Below are 23,639 nucleotides of genomic sequence, written 5' to 3'. Positions count from 1 at the left end.
AACCTCCTTTCAGGGAGTTGGAGAGAGTGATGAGGTCTCCCCTGAGCCTCCTCTTCTCCAGCCTCAACAGCCCCAGCTCCCTCAGCCTCTCCTCATAGGATCTGTGCTGGATCCCTTCACCAGCCCAGTTGCCCTTATTAGTTGCCAAGAGGCAATGAGGCAGATTCTTCTGGCTGTGTGATTAGATGTGCACCAACTCTTTAAAAACCTAATTATTTTTCTTGAATATTAGTTAAAATAATACACAGGAGTCAGATTTTTGAAAGATCTTACAAAATCAAGTGCAGGGCCATCAGTTCAGTGGGAGCTAGCAAAGAATTTTGATTTACTCTCCTTGTTTATGTAGCACCATCAGCTGCAGCTGGTTATAGGATGTGGGGCTCAAAAAACCCCTCAAAAACTCCTGCAAAATTGGAGTTGCATTTGCAGCACTATTTCAGCAACAGGAAGAAAAAAATGCTGTGGGATTGTTGTATTTTTCTGCAGGCTCAGGATGCTTGATGCTCTGTTTACTTCTGCTCAATCAAGACACATTAAAGTATTAAACCCATGATAATATGTGGTCATTTTATGAAAGTAAAACGTTTTTAAAAAGTCCCCATCCATTTAATGTACCAAAGATTTGCTTTGTCTCCCATGAAATCACAAACATTACCATGTATTCCTCATAGAACTTTATGAGAAGTGACTGGCAAAGCCATAAAACAGGATTTCCCAGCAGTTCTCTTTTATTTCACTGTTTAACTGAGGAAGGAATTCTGTGGGCAGCCACTGAAGTAGAAGATACACAGACATGGGACATTTCAGGAGCAATGAGAGCTCAGGAAACTCATCCAGGAAGGAAGGGATATAATGCAGGGAATATTCCAGTATCCCTCATTTGGTACCACTTGTAAAATTGTTGCATCTAAGTGAGTAGTAAAGGAATGGCAGTGGTTCAAGGAGTTGTAAATCATACCATAACCATGTAGCACAAGCCCACCCTGAGTTAGAGCTTGAGGTGGTTTATGTGCAAACAGTTAAAGCAATAATGGATAAATTCATTTTATCCCAATTTATTCAACTGCAGTGTAAGCTCAATGTGTCAGTGAATTTCAGTGTAGAGTAGATCTGAAGATCTGTTATTAAAATTATTCTGAGCAAAAGAAGAAAAAATGCAAAATTTCTAAATTGATGCACTTTATTAATTATGAGCTTTATTAATTATTAGAAAGAGGAGGAAATATTTAGAAAATTGATTCCGTATTCAAAGGACTGTGCTGCATGCTTGGATAACAGAAACCTTTTATTTCCTGGTTAGAAGAAAGGTTTAATTCCTGTTATGTAAGTAAAATAGATTTCACTCTAATTATGAAATTGTGTCTGCTAACAGAATAAAAATTTGGGTTCAAATCATGCTGCCATAATAACCCAGTCAGCCCTTACTGGGCCTGATGTGTTTGGGTTTTTTTCATCACAGAGTGACATCCCCTGAAAAGTTATATTGAAATTAGGGTCTGCAGTGGAAAATGACAAATTACTTCCTTGCAAATAGTAAAAAACCCTGTTGGATTCAGATGGCCAAAATTCAGGTGCTGACAGTATGGGTGTTGCTATCTGAGGGAGACACCACTGGCTCTGTAACAGTCATGGGGGAGAAAAATATCCTTAAATTATGATTCTAATATTTTAGCTGACTGCTTCAGGATGAGGTGAATCATGTTAGAATTACCAGCCTGTATCACTATATACTTTATTTACTTTTATCTCTGATTTTCAAAATAAAATCTAGGTTTCAGCTTAAATTTGTTGTGGTTTGTAGGGCTATAAATAGAAATTAACTCTAGCCAAAATCTCTGCTAACTTCAGCATAAAGGAAATAATTTTCACACAAAGGAGTTAAAATATCCCATATTTCTTCTGCCACAATCCATGGAGAGGCAGGGTGGGAGAGAACCTCATCCAGATGGGAGGTCAAAGCTGAAAACTAACTTCAGGTTCTCTGAATTGCTCTCTGCAATATCCCATCTCCCTGCTGATCTTACAAGAAGAATTTAGGGCACTTTACCTTGGGGACAGAGTCGTTTATGTCTGCCAAAATAACTCTGTGATCCATGTTCTTTCTCTTCAAAGGGAAAAAGCTTTCTTGGCTTCCCTCAAACATGAGGCTGAACTTGCCATGCCTGTCTCATGGCCAGGAGCTGACTCTCAATCCTTTCTTAAGCTTTTCTACAACTCCAGAAGTGAATTTAATGTGTGTAGTGCCTTTTCTCATCAAGCAATTTGTTTTCTATGTGGCTTTTTCAGGTTATGTCCTTCCTCATCCACTCTGCCTCCTTCCTTCACAACCCTTCCAGGGCATCCTTGGCATGTCCCCTGCTTTTCTGTTCCTGGGTTTCTTCTTTCAAGTTTTCAGAATCAGTTAAGTCTTAATTGTGCTGGGCTTGGGAGTTGTTTAATGGGGTGTAGAACTGTTCTCTTCACTCTACAGATGGTTTTTTAGTAAAGTTCTCTGTATAATCTCCTTATTAGAAAGCTTTTTTGAGACCAGCTAGAGGCCATTGTTAGTCCATCTACTTTAGGTTCCCAAATTAAGCAATGCAGAACCTTTAAAGGAGATGCCCAGGAGCAGGAAGGATGACTGAGGACCCCAAAAGGAGATACCTTGCTCTTTCCATTACCTGAAAAGAAGCCTCATCATCTCTGTCAAGAGTTTCAGTACTCTAAATGTAGATACTCCTGATGTGAGGCTTCACAAATCACAGAATGCAGAGTTTTTTTCCAGTTGAAGAAATCCAGTGAAAGTCTTATCCCCCAGTGAACAAAGCAGAGCTGAGGGTGATGTGACACAACTTCCTTGGGCAACCTGTTCCAGTGAGGCTGGTGAGACCCTGGCCCAAGGAAGCTGTGGCTGCCCCAGCCCTGGAAATATCCAAGACCAGGTTGGATGGGGCTTGGAGCACCCTGGGCTGGGGGAGGTGTCCCTGCCCATGCAGGGGATGGAACTGGATGAGCTTTAAGGTCCTTTCCCACCCAAACCATTCTGGGATTCTCTGGTTCTACGAATTTCTCAATATTTTGGATGTTAGCAGCTCAGCAGACTCTGTGGATGCTTCTGTGGGAGGGTAACAGGTGAAGTCAGCCAAGAGATCTGAATTTTTCAGGACTTTGATTTAGGTGTTAAGTGCTGCTGAGTACTCATTCTTTAATTTGAGGGTGCTGAGCCCCTTGCCCAGGTTTCCCAGAGAAGCTGTGGCTGCCCCATCCCTGGCAGTGTCTCAGCCCAGGTTGGATGGGGCTTGGAGCACCCTGGGCTGGGGGAGGTGTCCCTGCCCATGCAGGGGGTTGGAACTGGATGAGCTTTAAGGTCCCTTCCAACCCAAACCATTCTATGATTCTATAATTCTGTATCACTACTCCAAGACCATCTTTTTGTTCCACTCTTCTGTCTTCATCCTGGCTTTATCTCCCTCAGAACTCAGTGCTGAGGAGCCTGCATGGAGGATAATTCTTTTGAGTCTCTCAGGGTTGATTGCAGAAATAAATAAGACCTTGTCAGCAGCAAGGCAAAATCAAATCCACTTCACTTCCTTTCCTTACAGCTGATTCACTCTCTTTGCTTTGACTACAGGACTGCTCAGGAGATCTCTCCAAAGACATTTATTAGACAAACAAGTTTCTTTGTGTCTGACAGAGGACTTCATATTAGAAGCTCTTACCTTGTGCTTCTTGAGGGTTTAAGTCCACTTCTTGTGCAATGAGACTCCTCTGGGGATGGTTAAAGGCATTTTAGAAATGAAACTTTGGTCTCTAAGGCGGGGGGGGGGGGGGTGTTTCAAAGCAGAGATGCTTAAAGATGCAGTAAAACAAATGTTGTGATGCCACAGGGACAGCGAGGAAGGAGGCAGCAAAGAGCCAAACAGATCCCTGTGTAACCCTGGGAGAACTCTGTGCCTTAGCCTTAGGTTTTCTGAGCAGCTGAATGCATCTTCATTCATTTCAGATCTTCTTGCATCTTACCTTAAATTTCTTAGGCACTTTGGAAAGTACAAAAGGTGAACTGGAAGGTGGCTGTGAAGCACCTGGTTGTGATGGATCCTCTAATGGTGGATGTGGTTAGCTTGGTGTTTTTTAGCCTCTTGCTTCAGCAAAGAAACATTTTGAGCCTAGAATTCTGAACAATTTTATTTGTCCTGAGATAGAAGAGGAAGAAAAACCTGGTTAAATATATTTTATGCTGTATTTCTAGTCACTAATAAGTATCAGCCTTAACCTGCAGTAGCCGTTCGAGACGAAGTTGTAGCAGATTTTTATAACTGGGATAACTACTTGAGATTTCACTTTAAAAATTGTCTCTTTTAGAATCCTTTCCCCATCCACTCCAGAAAAAATGAAAGCAGCAATCTCACAACATTCTTTCCTGAAGAGGACAAACCATTTGGATAAACTGAATGGAAGGCTGAGGTTTGTCTCAGAAACTTGGAGCGAGGCACTTCCATCCTTTTAAGTAGATCATTAACTCATGGCTGTGCTCATTGGGGTGGTTTAGAAGGCTGTTCTCATCTTTATTTTTGCCACCAGATTAGGAGCTTCTTCGAGTAGTAAAATCCCAATTCCCTTTTAGGTTTTTTTTTTTTTTGGTTTGGTTTGGTTTTTTGTTTTTTTTTTTTAATAAGGAAAAGCCAGTTGGCTCAACCTCAGTGCTCCCTGCTCCTGCTTTTTCCTGTGCTGACAGGGGATATTAGTAGGAAAAAAAAAAGGCTGATGCTGGTCTGAAACAGATTGCAAGGGGAGGCCTGGACCTGTCAAGCTTAGCTGAGCTTTAGGGTTGGTCATTTATCACTGTCAGCTGGGCAGGGGGGGGAAGAGGCACTGGACCATTCCTGCTCATCTGCTGACTGACAGCTGACTGAAGCCTAATGCACAACCTCGAGGCAGATAATCTGCCATCAAGGGGGAATATGTCTGGGAGAGATACTCTATCACAGCCTGCATGCTGCTTCTTGCTCAAAGCTACTGACATCTTCACAAGACAAAAAAAATAAAAAAAAAATAAAATACAACAATAAGAACCCCCCCCCAGAGATGTCAGTTGGGTTTGGAGGGGCTGGGGTGTGTTGTGATGCTGTGCTCAGATGGAGCTGTGCCTCATTGCCACTGTTTCTTGTAGATCCATTTTTAAAAGAAAAAAAAACAAAAACCAACACAAACCACCAGATTAACAGCGTCGTGGAAGACATGAAGTCAGGCACAGGGAGGATGATGTGATGACAATGTTCAGATGAGGAAAAGCACTGTTTGTTTCACCCATCAGTTTAATTCACAAATTAAAAAGCAGAGAAATTATTTAAAAATAGCAAAGCCCACCCTGACAAACAGAGGCTGGTGGGGAAGCCTGCGTTTGCAAAGGATGGAGAAAGATGTCTTGTGAGGGAAAACTGAAATTAAAGTGAGGAAAATCTAATAACTAATGTTTAATACTCTTCCTTGCAATGTTTTGTGCAGCAAATGCTTCTTGCAGGTGGTCATTTCGAGCAGTGCTCTGCAACACAGGGTCCCAAACTGGTGTGGGAATATCCTGTGCTCAAAAATTCTTACTCTACCACCTAGTGAAAAATTCTGCATCTTGAATTTTGTCAGCCTTAAACTCAATGTTTTTATTGTTTTTAATTTGCTATTATTTTTATTAACAGTATCTGATTTTGCTATTCATTACAAATCATATGCATTATCTTAACTGGGGAACATTTTAATTGAGCACTGTTGGAGATTTTCCAATAAATTAACATTACATACTTTTAACAGATGTCTGAATTAGACATTGTTATTAGACATTGTAATTAATAGAAGTATTACTCAAATTAAAATCTCAGGGCCTTAGAAAAATTAAATTGTAGATGACTGAGGGATGTTAACTCATTAATACAGAGTGACTCTTGAATTCCCTCCATTGGGCTCTGTTAGCCAAGTAAACACCCTTTCCCATGGAGCTGGAGAGGAAGTTGGACAAACTCTTGGGTACAAGGGACTGGGAATCAAACCATGTTTTACCTGTGAGATCCTGAAGCTTTTTAACCTGTCATTTTGTTACTGCAAATAACACCTTGCTGGGATGTTGTAAAATTTCTTCATCACGTGTTGGATAGGTTTTTTTCACAGTAAAAACCACAGGAGGCCTGGTTGTTCACTGCATTGGATTTTCAAATGTTTTTTTTCTCTGTTCTTATGGAGAACAAATGCAAAGCTGGTATAAAACAGGACATTTGTGCAAGGAAGACTCAAGCCCCCTAAAGATACAAAGTAGAGGGAGAAAAATAAGAGTGGATTTTTTAAAGGAGTGGATTTTTTAAAGGAAAGCTTCTCTAGGTGAATGAAAAGAGTCTGGTTGGAATTAATTTGACCCAATATAGATATCTTGAGGTAACCTTTGTATTATTTGAGGAAAACCACTCACCTTTAGGGTAAGATTCATCTCCTTTGGATGCTTAAGAGCAGATTGCTTGCTCAGTGCTGCACATTTCTCCTCATTATTCCAGGTGCTGTGGGGGAGAGGAAATTTCCCTGGGTTAAGCTCTTCCATACTATATTTCAGAAAAAAAAACCAAACCAACAACCAAAGAAATTACATGTAGAGTGATCTTATCAGCTCCAATGGCATGTTTTAGTGCAATATGAAAATATTGTAGTATTAGTCAAAGAAGTCTACTCTGGAGAAGTAGTGTTTATGTGTCCCTCTGCAGGAATAAAACGTTTGAGTTATGTCTCAGTGTATGTAATTAAAGACTTGAAAAACCACTGCTCTACTATTTATCTACAAATTCATGGCCAGCAGTGAGTTTCAAAGGGATTTACCCACTTTGAACGTGTATGGGAGTGTCCAGGAAAAATTATCTGAAGTCTAATTCTGGGGAGCTAGGAGCATAAAATATTAATAATAACTCATTGGTGTTAAGATACCCTGTATCAACTGGAGCAAGACCTCAGTGCTTTCAAGCTGAGCCCTCAGTTGGTGAGCATCCTGAATGAAAAAGCACATTTAGAAGGTTATTCATGTAACCATTAATGTATAAAAGGAAGTTATTAAAAAAGCAACCTACTTAGAAGCGATTTAGGGGGGATTTTACCATTAGGTCTGCACTGGTTTCTGTACCTTGCTTTTCTTTGTATAGGCTAGCCCAGAATTTGGCATTTATGTTGCTTTTTTGCAAGCCAGGAGATGTTGAGCCAAGCAGTGCCAGGAAGCATCCCAACAGAGATGAGATCCCCAGCAGCTCTCTCTAGAAAAGAAGCTGAGGGCACTTGGCTTTCCAGAGTGGCCCCTGTAAGATTTTATTCCTCCTCTGAACCTCCTGTCCTTCCCTCAGGCCACGGCCCCTGCCTTTTTAGACAGGTTTTTTGTTGTTGTTGTTCCTGAAGAAAGATGAGGGCTGTAGCTCCTAATCCATAATAAGAAATCAGCAGTGTTCCTGGAGCTGCTTTGCATCTCTCTGTGCTTCACTGCAGAATTTCTGCCCAGAGCTCTGTGCTAGTTTCCATTTTTCATGGTGTACACATGATGTCCCAGTTGAGTATCCAGTGTATGTTTTATTCATGTGCTTTTCACCCCTTCATTGAGATCATTAATAAAGCTGCTAAATAAACCCAGTCTTAACAATCCTCCTTGCCACACCCCACTGGACATCTCCTCCCAGTTCAGTTGCACTGTGTTTAGCAGCCTTCTTTGTTTGGATCCCTTGGTTTTTCCAGCCTGTCTGACAGAATCCCTATCCAAGCTGGTTTAGATAAGGGTTTCAAGTGGGGCTTTGAAAGATGTTGTCTGTATTTCTCCAATAAAGCCCAGTTGTGGTTTATCAGCTTCATTAAATTCCTTCGTTAACAATCAGCTGCTACCAGCACTGCCTGGAGAGCAGGAACAGGAGACACAGAATCCCAGAATCTCAGGTGGGAAGGGACCTCAAGGCTCATCTGCTCCAACCTTTCTCATATTATTGTTGATCTGAGATGTCTCAGCACCCCACAGAGCTGAGACTTCAAACTTCCCAAAGTGGGGGAATCCACCACTTCTGGGAGACCATTCCAACCTCTGGCTGTCCTCAGAGTGAAAAATTTTCCTCTTGTGTCCAATGGGGATCTCTCCAGGAGCAACTTGTGCCCATTGCCCCTTGGCTTGTCCATGGGACTCCTTGTCCATAGGGAGTCTCCATCTTCTTTGTAGCCCCCTTTAAGTACTGGAACATGGTCACAAGGTCTCCCCTGAGCCTTCTCAGGGCTGAACAATCCCAGTTTTCTCAGCCTCTCCTCATAGGGCAGATGCTTCATTCTCTGATCCTCATTGTGGCTCTTTGGACCATCTGTCCCCATCCTTTTAGTAGAGCAGGGGCCAAAACTGAACACAGAACTCCAGGTGGACTCTTCCCCTTATGTGGACAACTCAGTATCACACGTTTCCTTCAGGTTTAGGGCTTTCCCTGTGCATCGTTGATCATTACAGAGAGTCAAAAAGAGGGGCATGCTGCTGGATGCTCTCAAATGCTGACCTCTTCTTTTCCAAAAGTGGATAATTAGCAGGCCCAGTTACTCAAAACCTAAGGCTTGGGCTCCACATGGCAAACTCAACATGATTTTTATTATTTTCTTTGGATGCAATGCAGAACTCTCTGTAGGTCAATATTCTGGCAACCCAAGCCTTGGAGCAGCCTGGCTGCTCCAAGCCCCATCCAACCTGGGCTGAGACACTGCCAGGGATGGGGCAGCCACAGCTTCCTTGGGCAACCTGGGCAACCAGGGGCTCAGCACCCTCAAATTAAAGTATTTTTTCCAACAAACAGACTTACTGGTGTCAGGGTTTTCATCTCCACTTCCATGGAGGAGAAGAGGTTGAAGCAAGGAGAGAAGGAGGCAGCTCTGGTTTGGTTTCTGGGGCTCTGTGAGAGGGAGTAGCAGAGAAATGATGGGGAAACTTGTTAGGAACTGTGAAGAGGGATGGCTGACATCTCTGAGGGACATCAGAGGGGGAACATGACACTCAGATTCTGCATGAAAGATGTTTGGCACTGCAGGCTGGGTGAGGAGGGCTCTGAAAATAGAGGAGCAGCTCTGGTGCTCTGGAGAAGGAGTTTGAAGAGGAGGAGAGTGACACTGTCAGACTGATGGAACAGAACAGTCTTCTTTGCAGCACTATTCCTGAGGAATTGAGCTGCTCCAGAGAGTCTTTCTCAACTCCCAAGGAGGGCATAATTTAGCAACTCAGGTGGAAGATAATGAGAAACTAAAGAGGATTTATAAATACATGTGGAAAGTGGTGACATACTGTAGAGGCATTAAGAGGATAAAATCTTGATCATTTGACCCCTGTGTATCTTCCTGGAAGGAGAAATGCCGTTTGTATTTTTATTTGCTTCATTTTAAAATTTTCAGTGTAGGTGATCCCCATTTTTGTAATCTCACAACAGGCAGGTTGTAAGAATGAAAACTGTGATTTTCATGGGAAGTGAAAAGATGTGACAATCCCCCAAATATCAGAAGTTGACTACCACCTGTACCTGATATATTTCTGTCTGTCTTACCTGTCTGAGCTGGGTGAACGATGTACTGGTTAGAAACAAAACTGTTTGGCAGACAGATTACCTTCTGGTAACCCTTGTAGGTAGGGTTGTTATTTTTCTCTGCTATTGTTTGCTTTGCTATTTTGATCAGACATTGTACTGTTAACATTTCTCCTGGTTCATAACCCAGAATCTCTGTTGCTGTCAAGGCCATGCTTTAATAAATATATATACACAGAGGGATGGATGATCCTCCCACTGAATAGATCATAAGTCTTGGTGATGTTCCTGAAGTGGCACAGGTGGAATTCATCTGACTTTGTCACTGGTTTCCTTATGATCAGTTCTTAGAAACTGACATTTTAAAATATGATTCATTCTATCTTGAAGAAAACATCCATAATATGTCAGATGAATCACCATTCAAGTGTCTGCTTCTTTCCAGACTGCAGAAGGAACCAAGGCAGATGTACTCAGATGTAGATCTCCATTGTAGATGACTAAAGCCAAGTGGCATGAATTCCAATTTAAGCATATTCAATTCAGCCTTCATATTTTTTACCCCATAGCTCAGAAGTTAAACATTCAGCCTACAGAACCAGAAAATATATCAAGAAGCAGATGTGGGTGCAGTCAGGATGTGAGCAGCCCCATTTAGCCAGGTCCCAGGTACATCCAGTAGGGGAAAGTCCCCTCCTGGTTCATGGCTTTGCATCCTTCAAAGCAATAAATCCATTGTTGTGGTTTCAGATACTTCCCTCTGGCCCATACCCCATATATATCCCTGATCCTCAGATTTTACACCCACATCCCACCATCCCTTGTCCCAGCTGCCTCGTACCCATACCCACTATAGAATCCCAGACTGCTTTGGGTTGGAAGGGACCTTAAATCTCATCCAGTTCCAACCCCCTGCATGGGCAGGGACACCTCCCCCAGCCCAGGCTGCTCCAAGCCCCATCCAGCCTGGGCTGAGACACTGCCAGGGATGGGGCAGCCACAGCTTCCTTGGGCAACCTGGGCCAGGGGCTCAGCACCCTCAAATTAAAGTATTTTTTCCTCATGTCCAACCTCAATCTCCCCTCTTCATGTGTTAAACCACCTCCTTGCAAGGAACTGTAGAGAGCAATAAGGTCTCCTCTCAGCCTTCTCTTCTCCAAACTAAACATTCCCAATTCATAGAATCATGGAATCATAGAATGGTTTGGTTTGAAAGGGACTTTAAAGCTCATCCAGTTCCAACCCCCCTGCATGGTCAGGGACACCTCCCCCAGCCCAGGGTGCTCCAAGCCCCATCCAACCTGGGCTGAGACACTGCCAGGGATGGGGCAACCACAGATTCCTTGGACAACCTCTTCTGGGGTCTCATCACCCTCAAATTATTTCTTCCTCATGCCCATTTAACCCATTTCCCTTGTCCTCTCCCTACCCCCCCATGTCCAAAGCCCTCCCCCAGCTTTCTTGGAGCCCCTTCAGATATTGGAAGGTTGCTCTGAGCTCACCTGGGAGCCTCCTCTTCTCCAGGCTGAACAACCCCAAGCCCTCAGCCTGGCTTCCCAGGGAGGTGCTCAGCCCTCTGAGCATTTGAGTGGCTCTGCTCTGGACACCTTCCAGGAGCTCTGTGTCCTTCTGCTGTTGGGGACTCCAGAACTGGACACAGTCTCCTCTGACCTTGCAGCCCCTCTCCCTTTTCCCACTTTGCATCCTCCTCCCCTCCTGCTCCAGCCCTCTGTAACACTGCTCCTGTTAGCACAGTCACACAGCCACTAACCTGGAAACCCCAATAGACTGAAAAATTTCAGAATCACCATTTCTCCTCCTCTGCATCTCCACTGCCTGCTTCTTTTCATTTCCCAAGCCTCATTTCCCTGTCATTCTTCTTGGTTCCTTTTCTCCTGTAAGAGCTGCAGACCAAAATGAGTGTGTGTGATCATCTCACCTCTGTTTGTTAGACAGGACTGATGGGTTCTGAGGAGTCCATGTGTTCTGGGGTCTGAACTGAGACACTGTGCTAGGACACATCACATTTGGTAGCATCAATCAGTTTCTCTGTAGTAATCTGTTTGATAGAATGGATTCAGGAGAACAGAGTGTGTCACATTGTGAGCCATCATCTCCAGAATACATTTCAAAACTGTTCTCAGCTACCACTCCTCCTCCTTTCCTGACTGATTTTTATCAGTGGAATTTATTTCTCAACCAAATGTGTAGTTATTTTCCATGGAATGATGCTATTCTGGGATTCTCTCATGCTTTTGTATAGATAATTGGGAACCACCATGGGAAAACAACAACACAGGGTTGGAAATAGTTGCAGTGAATTACCTCCAGGTACCTGACCTCTCCTTTTAATTAATAATGAGTTGACAGCTGATCTCTGCTGACTGAGGGAGGATGGAATTAGGGAAATGAGGGGTGAAAGAAACCCAGCAGATCCTGTACACCACCTCCCTGCCAGTGCTGAGAACCCAAGTGGTGTCTCAGGGTTGGAAACACCAATGGTGCTGTGCAGAAAGCATCCTTTGGGAGGGATGAAAAAGGGGTTTGAGACCTTGCCCTTTGGGTTTCATCTGATGTGACATTAGTTTTTCTTATTAAATAGGAGTTGGCAGAACTGACAGTTCTGCTCTTTGAACTAGACCTTCTGTTTCATCACCAGCTATGAAGAATTTATGGACAAAATTCTGCCATAAATTACACATCCAATGCCACTATTAGATCCACAGGGGCCTCAAGCAGAGCAGCCCCCTCCCTCTTTACTCCTCTAAGAGTGAAGATTTCAGGGATTTTTCCATTGAAATCCCCCAAATGATGAAGGGAGGCTCCACCTTCAGGGACAAAGATGCATGAGTGGTTCTAGAATGGTAAAGCTGGAAATGGGGGGGATTTAGAAATTAATTCCTGTTCCTTCAGTAGTGCTACCTACAAGCTTTCTTCTGTCCTTTCCAGAGAACTGTCTGGAACCATCTCAGAAGCATTTTCTGATATCCAGGAGATCCTGGGGGGGTGAGAAGAGTAGAAATGAGATGAAAGATGTCCCCTCTCTCAGAAGAAAGGTTCTGGTTCAGTATTAATGACTGGAACAATCCCAGCCTTGTAAAATTTATAAAATCCTCAAGTATGACACAATTTGGTACTTAGACCATTTGTAATTCCTCTTAACATACACATCACATATCATATGAGAGCACTAAATGGTTTGGGTTTTTTTGGTATTCTTTAAGGAAATACAAAGTTATGAAATATGTAGTTTGTGAAATGTTTTGCATTTGTGGTTTTGTCTGAAAGAACTATCAGTGACTGTCAGAGCAATCCCAACAACTGTTTGGAGGAAACCATCAGCCCTGCCTACTGAGAATAATAGGAAAGCAAAAAAAAATTCTGGCTCTGTGACAACCAGGCTTTCAAACCAGAATTTAGTCAGATTGAGTTCAAATTGGACGAATCAATTGCTAAAAGATTTATCAGAGATTTAGTAATTAAAAAAAAAAAAAACCCACACACAACAAAACCAAAATTAACAATTACTGGTAAAAGATTTAACAGGGATAAATACAGTGAAAAAACCACCAACCAAACCTTCTTAGGTTTACAAAGTCAGGCTTCAAAGCTTGTATTTAGGGGTATGAATTAATTCCTTGTTTGTAAAAACTACTGGCCAGGTGTGTGGCTTTCAAGTGAAGTTAATAAAAGTTTAATAGCAGGGGGGAGATGAGCTCTGAGGTCCCTTCCATTCTCAGCCATTCTGTGATTCTATAATTTTAGAATCAGGTGCCTCATTTTAGAGAGAAGCACAAAAAAGGCTGGATCCCTGTTTTCTAAACCAGTTGAATGAAGTGCAGTGAAGCTCTCATCAGATTATACGTAAACACACTGAAATTGAGTTCTGTTTTAAAGATATTGAGTAATTTTTATACTTGGAAATGTGAAGAACACATTTGTTACTGTCTTTTAATTCCACAGACCGTGTAGCCTAATGGAGATGTAAATTCCAGCAGAGTTAGTCAAGCACTTAGTAAATCAAGTGCTTCTTGTAAACTTCAACATTGTAAAGGGTATGAATGTTTGAAAAAATGAACAGGTATCTATTTCCTTTTCTGTTGACTGGTTTAAATTTATATGGTTTAATAGTTAGAAATATTTGTAAGGCCAATTTTGCTACCTCTGAACTGAGCTTTCACGTGTCACCTGTGTTGAACTTCTACCCAAAGACAGTGAATTCCTTATTTTTACTACTTAGCTCAGGATTTTTTCTCCTTGGTGACATTTTCAGATCTTTTAAGCATGACATGTCAAATGGTAGCACTGCACTGCCCAACCTCCACCATTTTTCTCTAACATGTTGCAGTCTTGCACTGGAAATAAAAATTAGATAATTTCTTGTTTACAACAGAGAAAAGAAACCCACTGGCCTTCAATTATGTCCTGGATATTGATGGTGCACAGCAGTAAAAAGTGTTATATGAAAAAGCAGTAGGGGATGATCAGACCTGAGAGTCCCTGTATCTCTCAGTGGGTTACCAATCATGCCATGGGGAGCTTTTGCTGAATGTCTTCCATCTCACAAAGCACTTGACTTGTGCTGTTGGTTAGATTTGTTGTTCCATCAGTTTTCAGGCTGCTGATAATTCTGTCCTAAAGCAGGGAAACTTTCTTAGCCATCCCAGGAGCCATGAATCTGGTGTCTTCTCTTTCACAGAATCATAGAATCATAGAATTGGCTGGGTTGGAAGGGACCTCAGAGCTCATCAAGTCCAACCCTTGATCCACTCCCCCCGTGGTTCCCAGCCCATGGCACTGAGTGCCACATCCAGGCTCTTTTGAAATATCTCCAGGGATGGAGAATCCACCCCTTCCCTGGGCAGCCCATTCCAATGCCTGATCACCCTCTCCAGAAAGAAATTCTTTCTAATGTCCAACCTAAACCTCCCCTGGCACAACTTGAGACCTCTTGTGCCCTCTTGTCTTGCTGAGAGTTGCCTGGGAAAAGAGCCCAACCCCCCCCTGGCTCCAACCTCCTTTCAGGGAGTTGGAGAGAGTGATGAGGTCTCCCCTGAGCCTCCTCTTCTCCAGCCTCAACACCCCCAGCTCCCTCAGCCCTTCCTCACAGCACTTGTGCTGGATCCCTTCACAGCCTCCTTGCTCTTCTCTGGACCTGCTCCAGCACCTCAAGCTCCTTCCTGAGCTGAGGGGCCCAGAACTGGACACAGGACTCAAGCTGTGGCCTCCCCAGGGCTGAGCACAGGGGCAGAATCCCTTCCCTGGACCTGCTGGCCACGCTCTTCCTGACACAGCCCAGGATGCCATTGGCCTTCTTGGCCACCTGGGCACACTGCTGGCTCCTCTTCAGCCTCCTGGCAATCCAGACTCCCAGCTCCCTTTCTGCCTGGCTGCTCTCAGCCACTCTGTGCCCAGCCTGGAGCTCCCCATGGGGTTGTTGTGTTGAACCTCATCCCATTGGGATCAGCCCAACTCTCCAGTCTGTCCAGGTCCCTCTGCAGAGCCCTCCTGCCTTCCAGCTGATCCACACTCCCCCCAGCTTAGTGTCATCTGCAAATTTGCTGATGATGGACACAATCCCCTCATCTAAATCATCAATAAAGATATTAAACAGCACTGGGCCCAACACTGATCCCTGGGGAACACCACGGCCGCCATTTTGATGCAGCCCCGTTCAGCACCACTCTCTGGGCCCGGCCCTCCAGCCAGTTCCTAACCCAAATGTTCTTTGGAGCATTCGTTTTTAAAGGAGAGAAAAGGAGATGGAGGTTGGATATGAGGAAAAAATTCTTTCTCATGAGGGCAGTGGAACAATGGCACAGGGTGCCCAGCGAGGGGGTTGAGGCCTCATCCCTGGAGATGTTCAAGGTGAGGCTTGAGGAGGCTCTGAGCACCCTGATCTGGGTGAGGGTGTCCCTTGATACTGCAGGGGTTGGACTGGGGGAGCTTGAGAGCTCCCTTCCCACCCAAATTATTCTGTGATTCTGTGGTTTTACTGTGGTCTTTCTGGAGTGTCCAAGCTCTCACATGGAAATAAACTTGGGGCTCCAGTGAATTTTTAAGGAAAAGAACATAGCAGCTGTAGGTGACAGTGAAATGCCATCAGTCTGTCCCCACGTCAGGAGTTCCCAAGTGGTGTCTGTCCTCCCACTTCCCATTGCTTTGCCTTAGAGAGGTGGAGCTGTGACTGGGGATGACAAACTCCTCTCACATTCAAAATTTAGGAGGCTTTTAAATAACTTGCTTATTCAATGCTGAACATTTTTCTTCACCCCTCCTTATTTAGATGAAAGCAGTCTTCTTCACCCAGGCCTGGCTCTAAGTTTATGTCCTTTTATTGCCTCCCAACTTTTGCTTAAAGTGAATATGGCATCTAGGCTAAATATTTTCTGTACATGCCATGCTCAGCTAACATTCTGCCAAGTGACCATTGGTGTTATGTTCCTTTGGTGCCCATCTTCCATCTCTTATTATATATATATATATATATATATACACATGTAATTATGCCTTTTTTTGAAATAATAACCATTGAGTTATTTTTACAACTGTTTTCTGGACTTTGTGTATCCCCTGTCAGGGTTTAACACTGGCCTGGCAATTAAACCAAATAACAGATGCTCTGTATTAATCCCCTCCCTGATAAAGAAAGGAGAGAGAATAAGGGAGAGAGACTGATGGGTTGGAAACTGAACTACACAGCTTGAATGGAACAGTGATGATAAATAGGGAAAATTACACAATCTAAACAAATATACAAATATACAGGAAAATGGATCTCACGTTCCTCCCCCCTCTCCCCCAATAACTCTCCCATCCCCACTGAGGCTGCAGGGCAGCCCTGGGAAAGTCCAGGCTGGAATCCTGGGGTCAGCAGCAGTTGGGAGCTGGAGGCAGGAACACACAGATTCAGGCTGGCATGGATCAGGAGCACAGGCATCCTCCCAGGATGCCAAAACAAACAGGGAGAGGGGAAGAAGGGGAAGCAGGAAGGGGTTTGACCCTGGTGATCCCTCCATTTTCTCCTGAGTATGAGGTGTATGGGATGGAATACTCTGTTTGGTCAATTTTGGTCATTTATCTTGTCTGTTCCTCCCCAATGGAGGGTTCCAGGTGGGACCTTTTTACTCCTTTTCTCCTTCTGGAGGGCAAAATGTTGCTCAGAGCTGAGCAGTTCCTTGGTTCTGCTGTAACTATAACCATGGAGTGGGCTCAGTCCCAGCAGCAGCCACTGCCTGAGAAACTTGCTGTTCATTTCAGCAAGTGCAGCTCCTGACAAGAGACTGAGCTGGAAGCAAAAGTACAAGACAGAAAATCCCCTTTATCCTGGCCCAAACCAGGCCAATCCCCTGACCTCCTGTCTCTGGCATCTGTTAGAAATCCTCTTGCTCCATACCTTCAAACATTCCAGGGCAGGTTGGAGAGGGCTCTGAGCACCCTGATCTGGTTGAAGGTGTCCTGCTCATGGCAGGAGGGTTGGATTAGAAGCCCTTTAAATAAAGTCCCTTCCAACCCAAGCCAGTGGATGATTCTTTGACATTTCCAGCCCCTCAGAGCTCTACCTACTGCTTTGACAGCTGAGTGATGGAGTGGTGCAGGCAATGGAAAAAAAAACCTTACATCATGGTACTGTGATGGGAAGTGGAGGAGGAGGTGTCTAGAGGCAGAAAAGAAAGGGGAAAGGGGCCATTCTAGCAGTAACTGATTTATTTTAGGAGGTTCCTTCCTCACCCACTGCTTGTTCCTTTTTCTCCACCTCTCCCCACGTACACATCGTGTTTGTGCTGGTAGGAGGTGGAGGAGGCTCATGATAATTGCTTAATCAGCTATTTTCAATTCAATTCCTGTCTGGTCTTACCATGGAAAATTAACAGTCCTTGTGTATAAATATGACCCCTACTCCTGGATTAATTTGATTAGGTGAGAATCTCAGTTTTCATTTAAAAATAATAACTTTCCGGATGCTCTGATAAAACAAGTTTGGATTTGTAGTCCAAATATTCCCTCATGGTTTAAAAATCAAATGATAAATATGAAGAACCAATGAGTCTTACTAGGAAAAAATAAATGTCCTCAAATCTTTACAATGCTTGCTTGCCATGAATATTTTGAGACCAGGAAAATCTCTGATTTTCACTCAAAGCTGGATCAGCATTCTCTGGAAAGGGAATATTTTTAAGCAGCTTCATTTGGGTCCACAAACTCATGTTCATTAATGACTTTGGGTATCTCAGCCTCGAGTTCCTCTTGGATATCTTCAGTTATGCAAAATGCCTTGCACAGCCTTTCTGCACTGCTGGTTTCATTCTGGGGGTGATTTTTATTTTGTCTGTGCTGCTGTCAGAGGGGATTTTGCTGATGAGTGATTGGCTGCTCTGTATTAGACCATTTCTTGAATTTTGCATATTTAATAACAAAGCACAGACTTCAGGCTCTAATAATTGCAAGTTTGATTCTGTTAAAAGTCTGATAAGTGCAATACATTTTGTGGGAATGACTTTATTAACAATCTGTCTTAATGGCACTGAGTTTTCATTTAACTGAGCTTTAAATTTCCTCTGGGCTTACAGCAGATGAATAAATGTTTAGAACCCAAATCAGGCTGGTTTGAAATAAAATATTCCTTAAGAAAACTTTCTCATTTGAGCATCTTTTGTTGTTAAATTTTTCTCTTACTGGTGTGATACCATCAACACGCATGATATGTGAAGATAAATGAAGTGTATATTAGGGAATTAAAATGTGCTGGAGAACAGGTCCAGACATTGGAATTTGATTGTCCACACTGGTGAATTGCTAGGATAGGATCTAACATGATTTCAGCCAGGCTAATTAACACTCTCTCAAATAGTTTCTAGATATGACTTGTTTGTTTGAAGAGTTTGCAAGTGCAGATAGAGCCTAATCCATGCGTGGACAGAACTTTACTTGAAGTTAATGAATCTTTAGCAAAGAACAATTGTGGGATTATGTTAGAAACTATTGAGTGATAGGCTGCAAAGACTGAATAATGCCAAAGGAATACTGAATATCTCTTTAGCAGCTTTTGATTATCTTTCCACATCTTATAATGTTTTGCAGATACAGGGGATTATTTCTCTAAAATTCCAGAGAATCTAAGGAGAGCAAGCCAGGTACTGCAGCTATTAAAATCAGACCTTGCCTGAAGGTAAAGTTAAATGTCAAGACCACCAGGATCTGTGTTGCTTTCAGTGCATCCTAGTTCTGGTCAGCAGGGAGGAAAAGTCTTGCAGATAACTCTCAGGTTTAATTTGAAAAAGAGGAGAGAGTTTTTGCAGTCAAGGATGGAGCAGCACTTGGCAGTTTCAAGAGGAATTCCCCCGCTGAGGTTACCTTCCTGAAAATGCTGACAGCTTACATACCAATAAAAGAGAAATAAAAATGTATTCCTTACCAGTTGGCCTTCTGTTGAAGCCCTGAGGATCAAGGAGATGAAGGAGATGACATGAAGACATCGTGTCCTCCCAATTCTGCTTTTTCCAGGGCCTGAGTGCTGTTGTAGGCTGAAGGATTAACCACCCAAATACTGAGAGGGTGAAACGTGTTGTTTTCACCACTAGAAAACTGCAGGGAACTTCTCCCAGTCAGTTCTGTCTTCACTGATAACCTTCCCATGTCTCTGTAACAACGGGTTTTATCTTACCCATTGGAAGTCCTTGGCTCTGGGATGATGATGAGCTCAGAAAAACAATTTATTCTTTCTGTTGGCAAGTTTCAGAGAAAGTCCGTGCAATATTTTTCTAATTCCATGGGGCCAAAATATTTGTGGTTTTCGGGACCTATTCAATGTTATTTGTAAATGAGATTTAAAGCTGCTGATTTCACAAACCAGGTGGCCCAGAAGGCCAATGGCATCCTGGGCTGTGTCAGGAACAGCGTGGCCAGCAGGTCCAGGGAAGGGATTCTGCCCCTGTGCTCAGCCCTGGAGAGGCCACAGCTTGAGTCCTGTGTCCAGTTCTGGGCCCCTCAGCTCAGGAAGGAGCTTGAGGTGCTGGAGCAGGTCCAGAGAAGAGCAAGGAGGCTGGGAAGGGACAAGGGGGAAATTCTTCTAAGGAGAAGACTCTTCTTCCAGGCACCAAGTGACAGGAGGAGAGGGCATGGCCTGAAGCTGCCCCAGGGAAGTGGTGGAGGCCCCATCCCTGGAGGTGTTGGTGGAAAGGCTGCTGTGGCACTCAGTGCCATGGTCTGGCTGATGTGGTGGTGTTGGGTCACAGGCTGGACTTGATCTCAGAGGTCTTTTCCAGCCTCAATAATTCTGTGAAAAAGTCTCAAACTGCAGTGTTCTTTAGATACTGTGCTTGTTGAGAGGTTCTTTATATATGTGTTGTTACTCCTTAACTAAGGCTGAATGTATGTTTTGTCAAAGTCTGTGCCTATTTTTTTTCTTTCCTACCTATTAAAAACTACTTAGTACATCAGGAAGAGAGCAGGGAATGCTGGAAAAATTGTGGAACAAAATCCAAATGATAAAAATATGAATTATTGTATTTGGTAAGATCTTTGAGACAAAAGCACGAAGGCATTGGAAGACAACTTGAGAACTCTGAAAATATTACTTCCATTCAAACCCATCTCACCTCTACAAGTTTAATTTTAATATTTTGAAAGCCTTGCTGTTTGAAATGATAACTACTCCATACATCATAGGTGTCATTCCATCTTAAACAAAGGCAGCTCTCAGGGCTAGGGCAGGGTTAGTTTATTTGCTCTTGCTTGATGTTTCATACTTTTTCTGCCTGTTTGCTCATCTCAGGTGGCTGTAGATCATGGTGCTAATCCAAGCTGTAGCTCACAAGGTTGAAACCTTGTACAGTGTTGGTCAAATTACTCCCAGTCTGGAACCTCCCAACAATTTCCTTCCTAAAACCCAGCTGGTGACTTGGGTGCTCCAAGACAATTCCATCTTCCTAAGTGCAAACAATCCACTTCATGGCACCTCTTGCCCCAGTTGCAGAGAGCCCTGATTTTCCCTTTCATTGACTGGTGATAAATGTTTGATCCCAAACATTTGATGCCAAATCTTTGACCTGGGATTAGGACTGGGCTGTGCCTCCCTGCTAATGAAATCCACTCCTTCCAGGGAATTCACAAGGCAACCCCATGGTCTTCATTTCACTTGTTTTATTCCTCACCATTTTCTTTTACTGGAAGTAAAATAATGCACTTACTAAGGAAATCTCTTGACTTGCTCCCTGGAAAGTATTTTTTAAAGCTGTATTTTTGGGTTCAGGTGGTTTTATTTCTATCCACCATTGTTGATAAGAATCTTGGCAGATGAAGAAATGGCTGTGGGGATGCCAATGAAAAAGGTTGGGAATATTCTGTCGTGGATTTCTGTGTATTGATGCATTTTAGGTTGCATTTGGTGCCCCTCTCTCCTTGATTAAGTGTTGGGTAATGGAAGAACAATTACATTTGATCTGTTACAGTGATTTCCAATAGTGGCAGTAACTTAATAGTGTCAGAGCACTATTGACTTAAAGGACAAGCTCTGTATGGGCTGCTGTGAATGGAGGTGGCACCAAAGAATGTTGGATAAGTATTTATCAGTAGAATTATGAAAAAAAGTGTGGTCTGTAGAAGAAGTGTGGCCAGCAGGTGAAGGGAGGTGGTTCTCCCCCTTTACTCTTGTGAGACCCCCTGGGCTGTGTCCAGTTCTGGCCCCCCAACCTATAAAGGACACGGAACTCTTGGAGTGAATCCAGAGGAAGCCACAAAGATAATCAGAGGTTTGGAGCAGCTCTGCTGTGAAAATGGGCTGAGAGAGCTGGGTTTGCTTGGCCTGGAGAAGAGAAGGCTCTGGGGAGACCTTAGAGCACCTTCCAGTGCCTGAAGGAGAGATGGGGAGGGACATTATCCAAGGACATGGAGTGATGGGATGAGGGGGAATGGTTTCATGCTGATAGAGGGAAGATTTAGATGAAATATTAGTCTGAAATTCTTCAGTGTGAGGGTGCTGAGCCCCTGTCCTGGGTTGCCCAGAGAAGCTGTGGCTGCCCCATCCCTGGAGGTCTTCAAGGCCAGGTTGGATGGGGCTTGGAGAACCATGGCAGGGGGGGCCAAATGAGCACCTGGTGCATTTTGAGATGCTTCAGGGTATCTGAGACATGTGTACAGGGCTGTGAGGATGATCCAAGGGCTGGAGCACCTTTCCTATCAAGGCAAGCTGAGAGAATTGGGGTTGTTCAGACTGGAGATGGCTTTGGAAAGACCTTAGAGCTCCTTCCAGTGCCTGAAGGGGCTGCAGGAAAGCTGGGGAGGGCCATTTTAAGGATGTAAATGATAGCACAATGGGTAATGGCTTTAAACTGGAAGAGGGGAGATTTAGGTTGGACATCAGCAAGAAATTCTTTCATTTAAGATGATGCCTTTATTTCTATCCAAAGCTGACTTATCTTTAACTAAAATACATCTCTAGTTTATATCCTGGGTCTTGTGAGGAGAATTTTTGACAAACAGTCTCAGAGGGTGTGAACTTCAAGTTTTTAGTGAACTGCACAGTTCAGCTTTCATAAAACAAACGTAAGGTTTCAATAGAACTGCAAGGAAAAAACCAACAAACCAGTTGGTTTTATGCAAAGTATATATTTTATTACATTTTGACTGTTTTTTTTTCTTCTTCCTTCTAGATAAACATCATGTCAATGGAAACAGAATGGTAGAACCTTTCCCAGAGGGAACACAGATGGCTTTATTTGGTAAGACATCAGTTTTAAAATAAAAGCTCTGAGCTGTACAGTGTTACTGCATAACAAATTTCTTAATTTCAGCCCAAGTCCTTAGAGTTTTAAAATCTGGGCTGCTATTGCCATTTTCTAATCACTACAAGCAGGTAACACCACTGAGCACTTAGGGAGATGTCCATGCCCCAAAACAAGCTCATTGAAATTATTTTTCTGAGTTATACAAACAGAAAATTTAAACCCTTGTTTCCTAAAAATTCCAAACCAGCAGCTTGTTATGTGAGATAACTCCTGTAAGATTGTTCTTTAGTTTAAACAAAATTCTGAAGATGGCACCTGATTCTCCAGACCATAAGAGATGCAAGGAACTCAAACCATTAGGATCTACTGCACTTGCAGATTTGTTTGCAGATTTTTACCATTTACACACCCCAAACCAAACCTGTTGGTTTTTACTTTATGAATGAATATTCCTATAAATTTCCTGTTGGGTGCCAGCAAAGCTGGAAGGTACCTGGTTGTAGAAAAGAAGATGTTTAATTTCATTGTGTGTATGCAATTTTCTATGAAAATGTCATTCTTTGAACCCTTTGTAGAACTTGTTTTTCTCTGGGTAAATTAATCACTTCTGGAAGAAAGAAACATCCTAAAATAGATCAGAATCACTTTTTTTTAATTTTTTTTTTTTTTTTTTTTTTTTTTGAACCAAGGTATGGACTTTTTTTTTTTTAACCAAATCTGGGAATTGCCAGAGCTGGCATTTCAAAATTTTATAGGGAAGAAAAAAGTGGATTTCTATGACAATTATTTTTAAAACCCCCTTGTTACAGAGAACACAAGATTTCCTAACCTTGTTTTGAACCACAAGATCGGAGTGTTTAGAAAGGATATAATTCTCTATTAACTCCTACAGGATGGTACAAAAGTGCCACAGGAATTTTATTATAGCCTTTAAAGGTTTATCAATCAGGGATGTTGAAGTTAATATTAAATTACAACTTGATACACCTGCTCTATCATCTAGCCTGATGGAGTTCTAAATCATAATAAGTGCAGGTCAAGTATATAAAGCAGTCATCACTATTTTTGACCCAGGCCCATTCTAGTAATGTGTATATAAATTTTGGCAATTGAAAAGCAACAAGAAATATGTAAAAATGGAGGATGTACCCTGAAAAGCAGTGATTCTGGGGAAAGAATGTTCTATAAATGCCCACTGTGATGAAAGAATAAATTCAGCTTTCAGATATGAGATGAGGGATATGGCGAGCAGGCAGTTTTGCACCTTCATACAGTGTTTCTCAGGCTAAATATATGAAAAATATAAAATATATTTCACATTCTTTTGAGCAATTGAATAAAACTTATTAACAACAGCAATAAAAAGGTAAAAAACTGAAACCCACTATGA

General features: G+C 42.8%; 1 protein-coding gene across 3 annotated transcripts in view; it reads left to right on the top strand.

The window, feature by feature from the left end:
- Window positions 1–23,639, top strand: part of MSRA (methionine sulfoxide reductase A) — a 354,714-nt gene that overhangs the window by 123,424 nt on the left and 207,651 nt on the right. For 2 of the 3 annotated variants that reach the window (XM_071742207.1, XM_071742208.1), the window contains exon 2: window positions 22,175–22,243. The exons of the other annotated variant lie outside the window; for it this stretch is intronic. In XM_071742207.1, the coding sequence (XP_071598308.1) occupies window positions 22,175–22,243 (69 nt within the window). The remainder of the gene's footprint in view (window positions 1–22,174; window positions 22,244–23,639) is intronic. 3 annotated transcript variants of the gene reach the window in all.

Source organism: Heliangelus exortis, chromosome 3, assembly GCF_036169615.1.
Source record: "Heliangelus exortis chromosome 3, bHelExo1.hap1, whole genome shotgun sequence".
NCBI lineage: Eukaryota > Metazoa > Chordata > Aves > Apodiformes > Trochilidae > Heliangelus > Heliangelus exortis.
The sequence above is the reverse complement of the archived record's forward strand: the minus strand, read 5'-3'. Positions and strand labels throughout refer to the sequence as shown.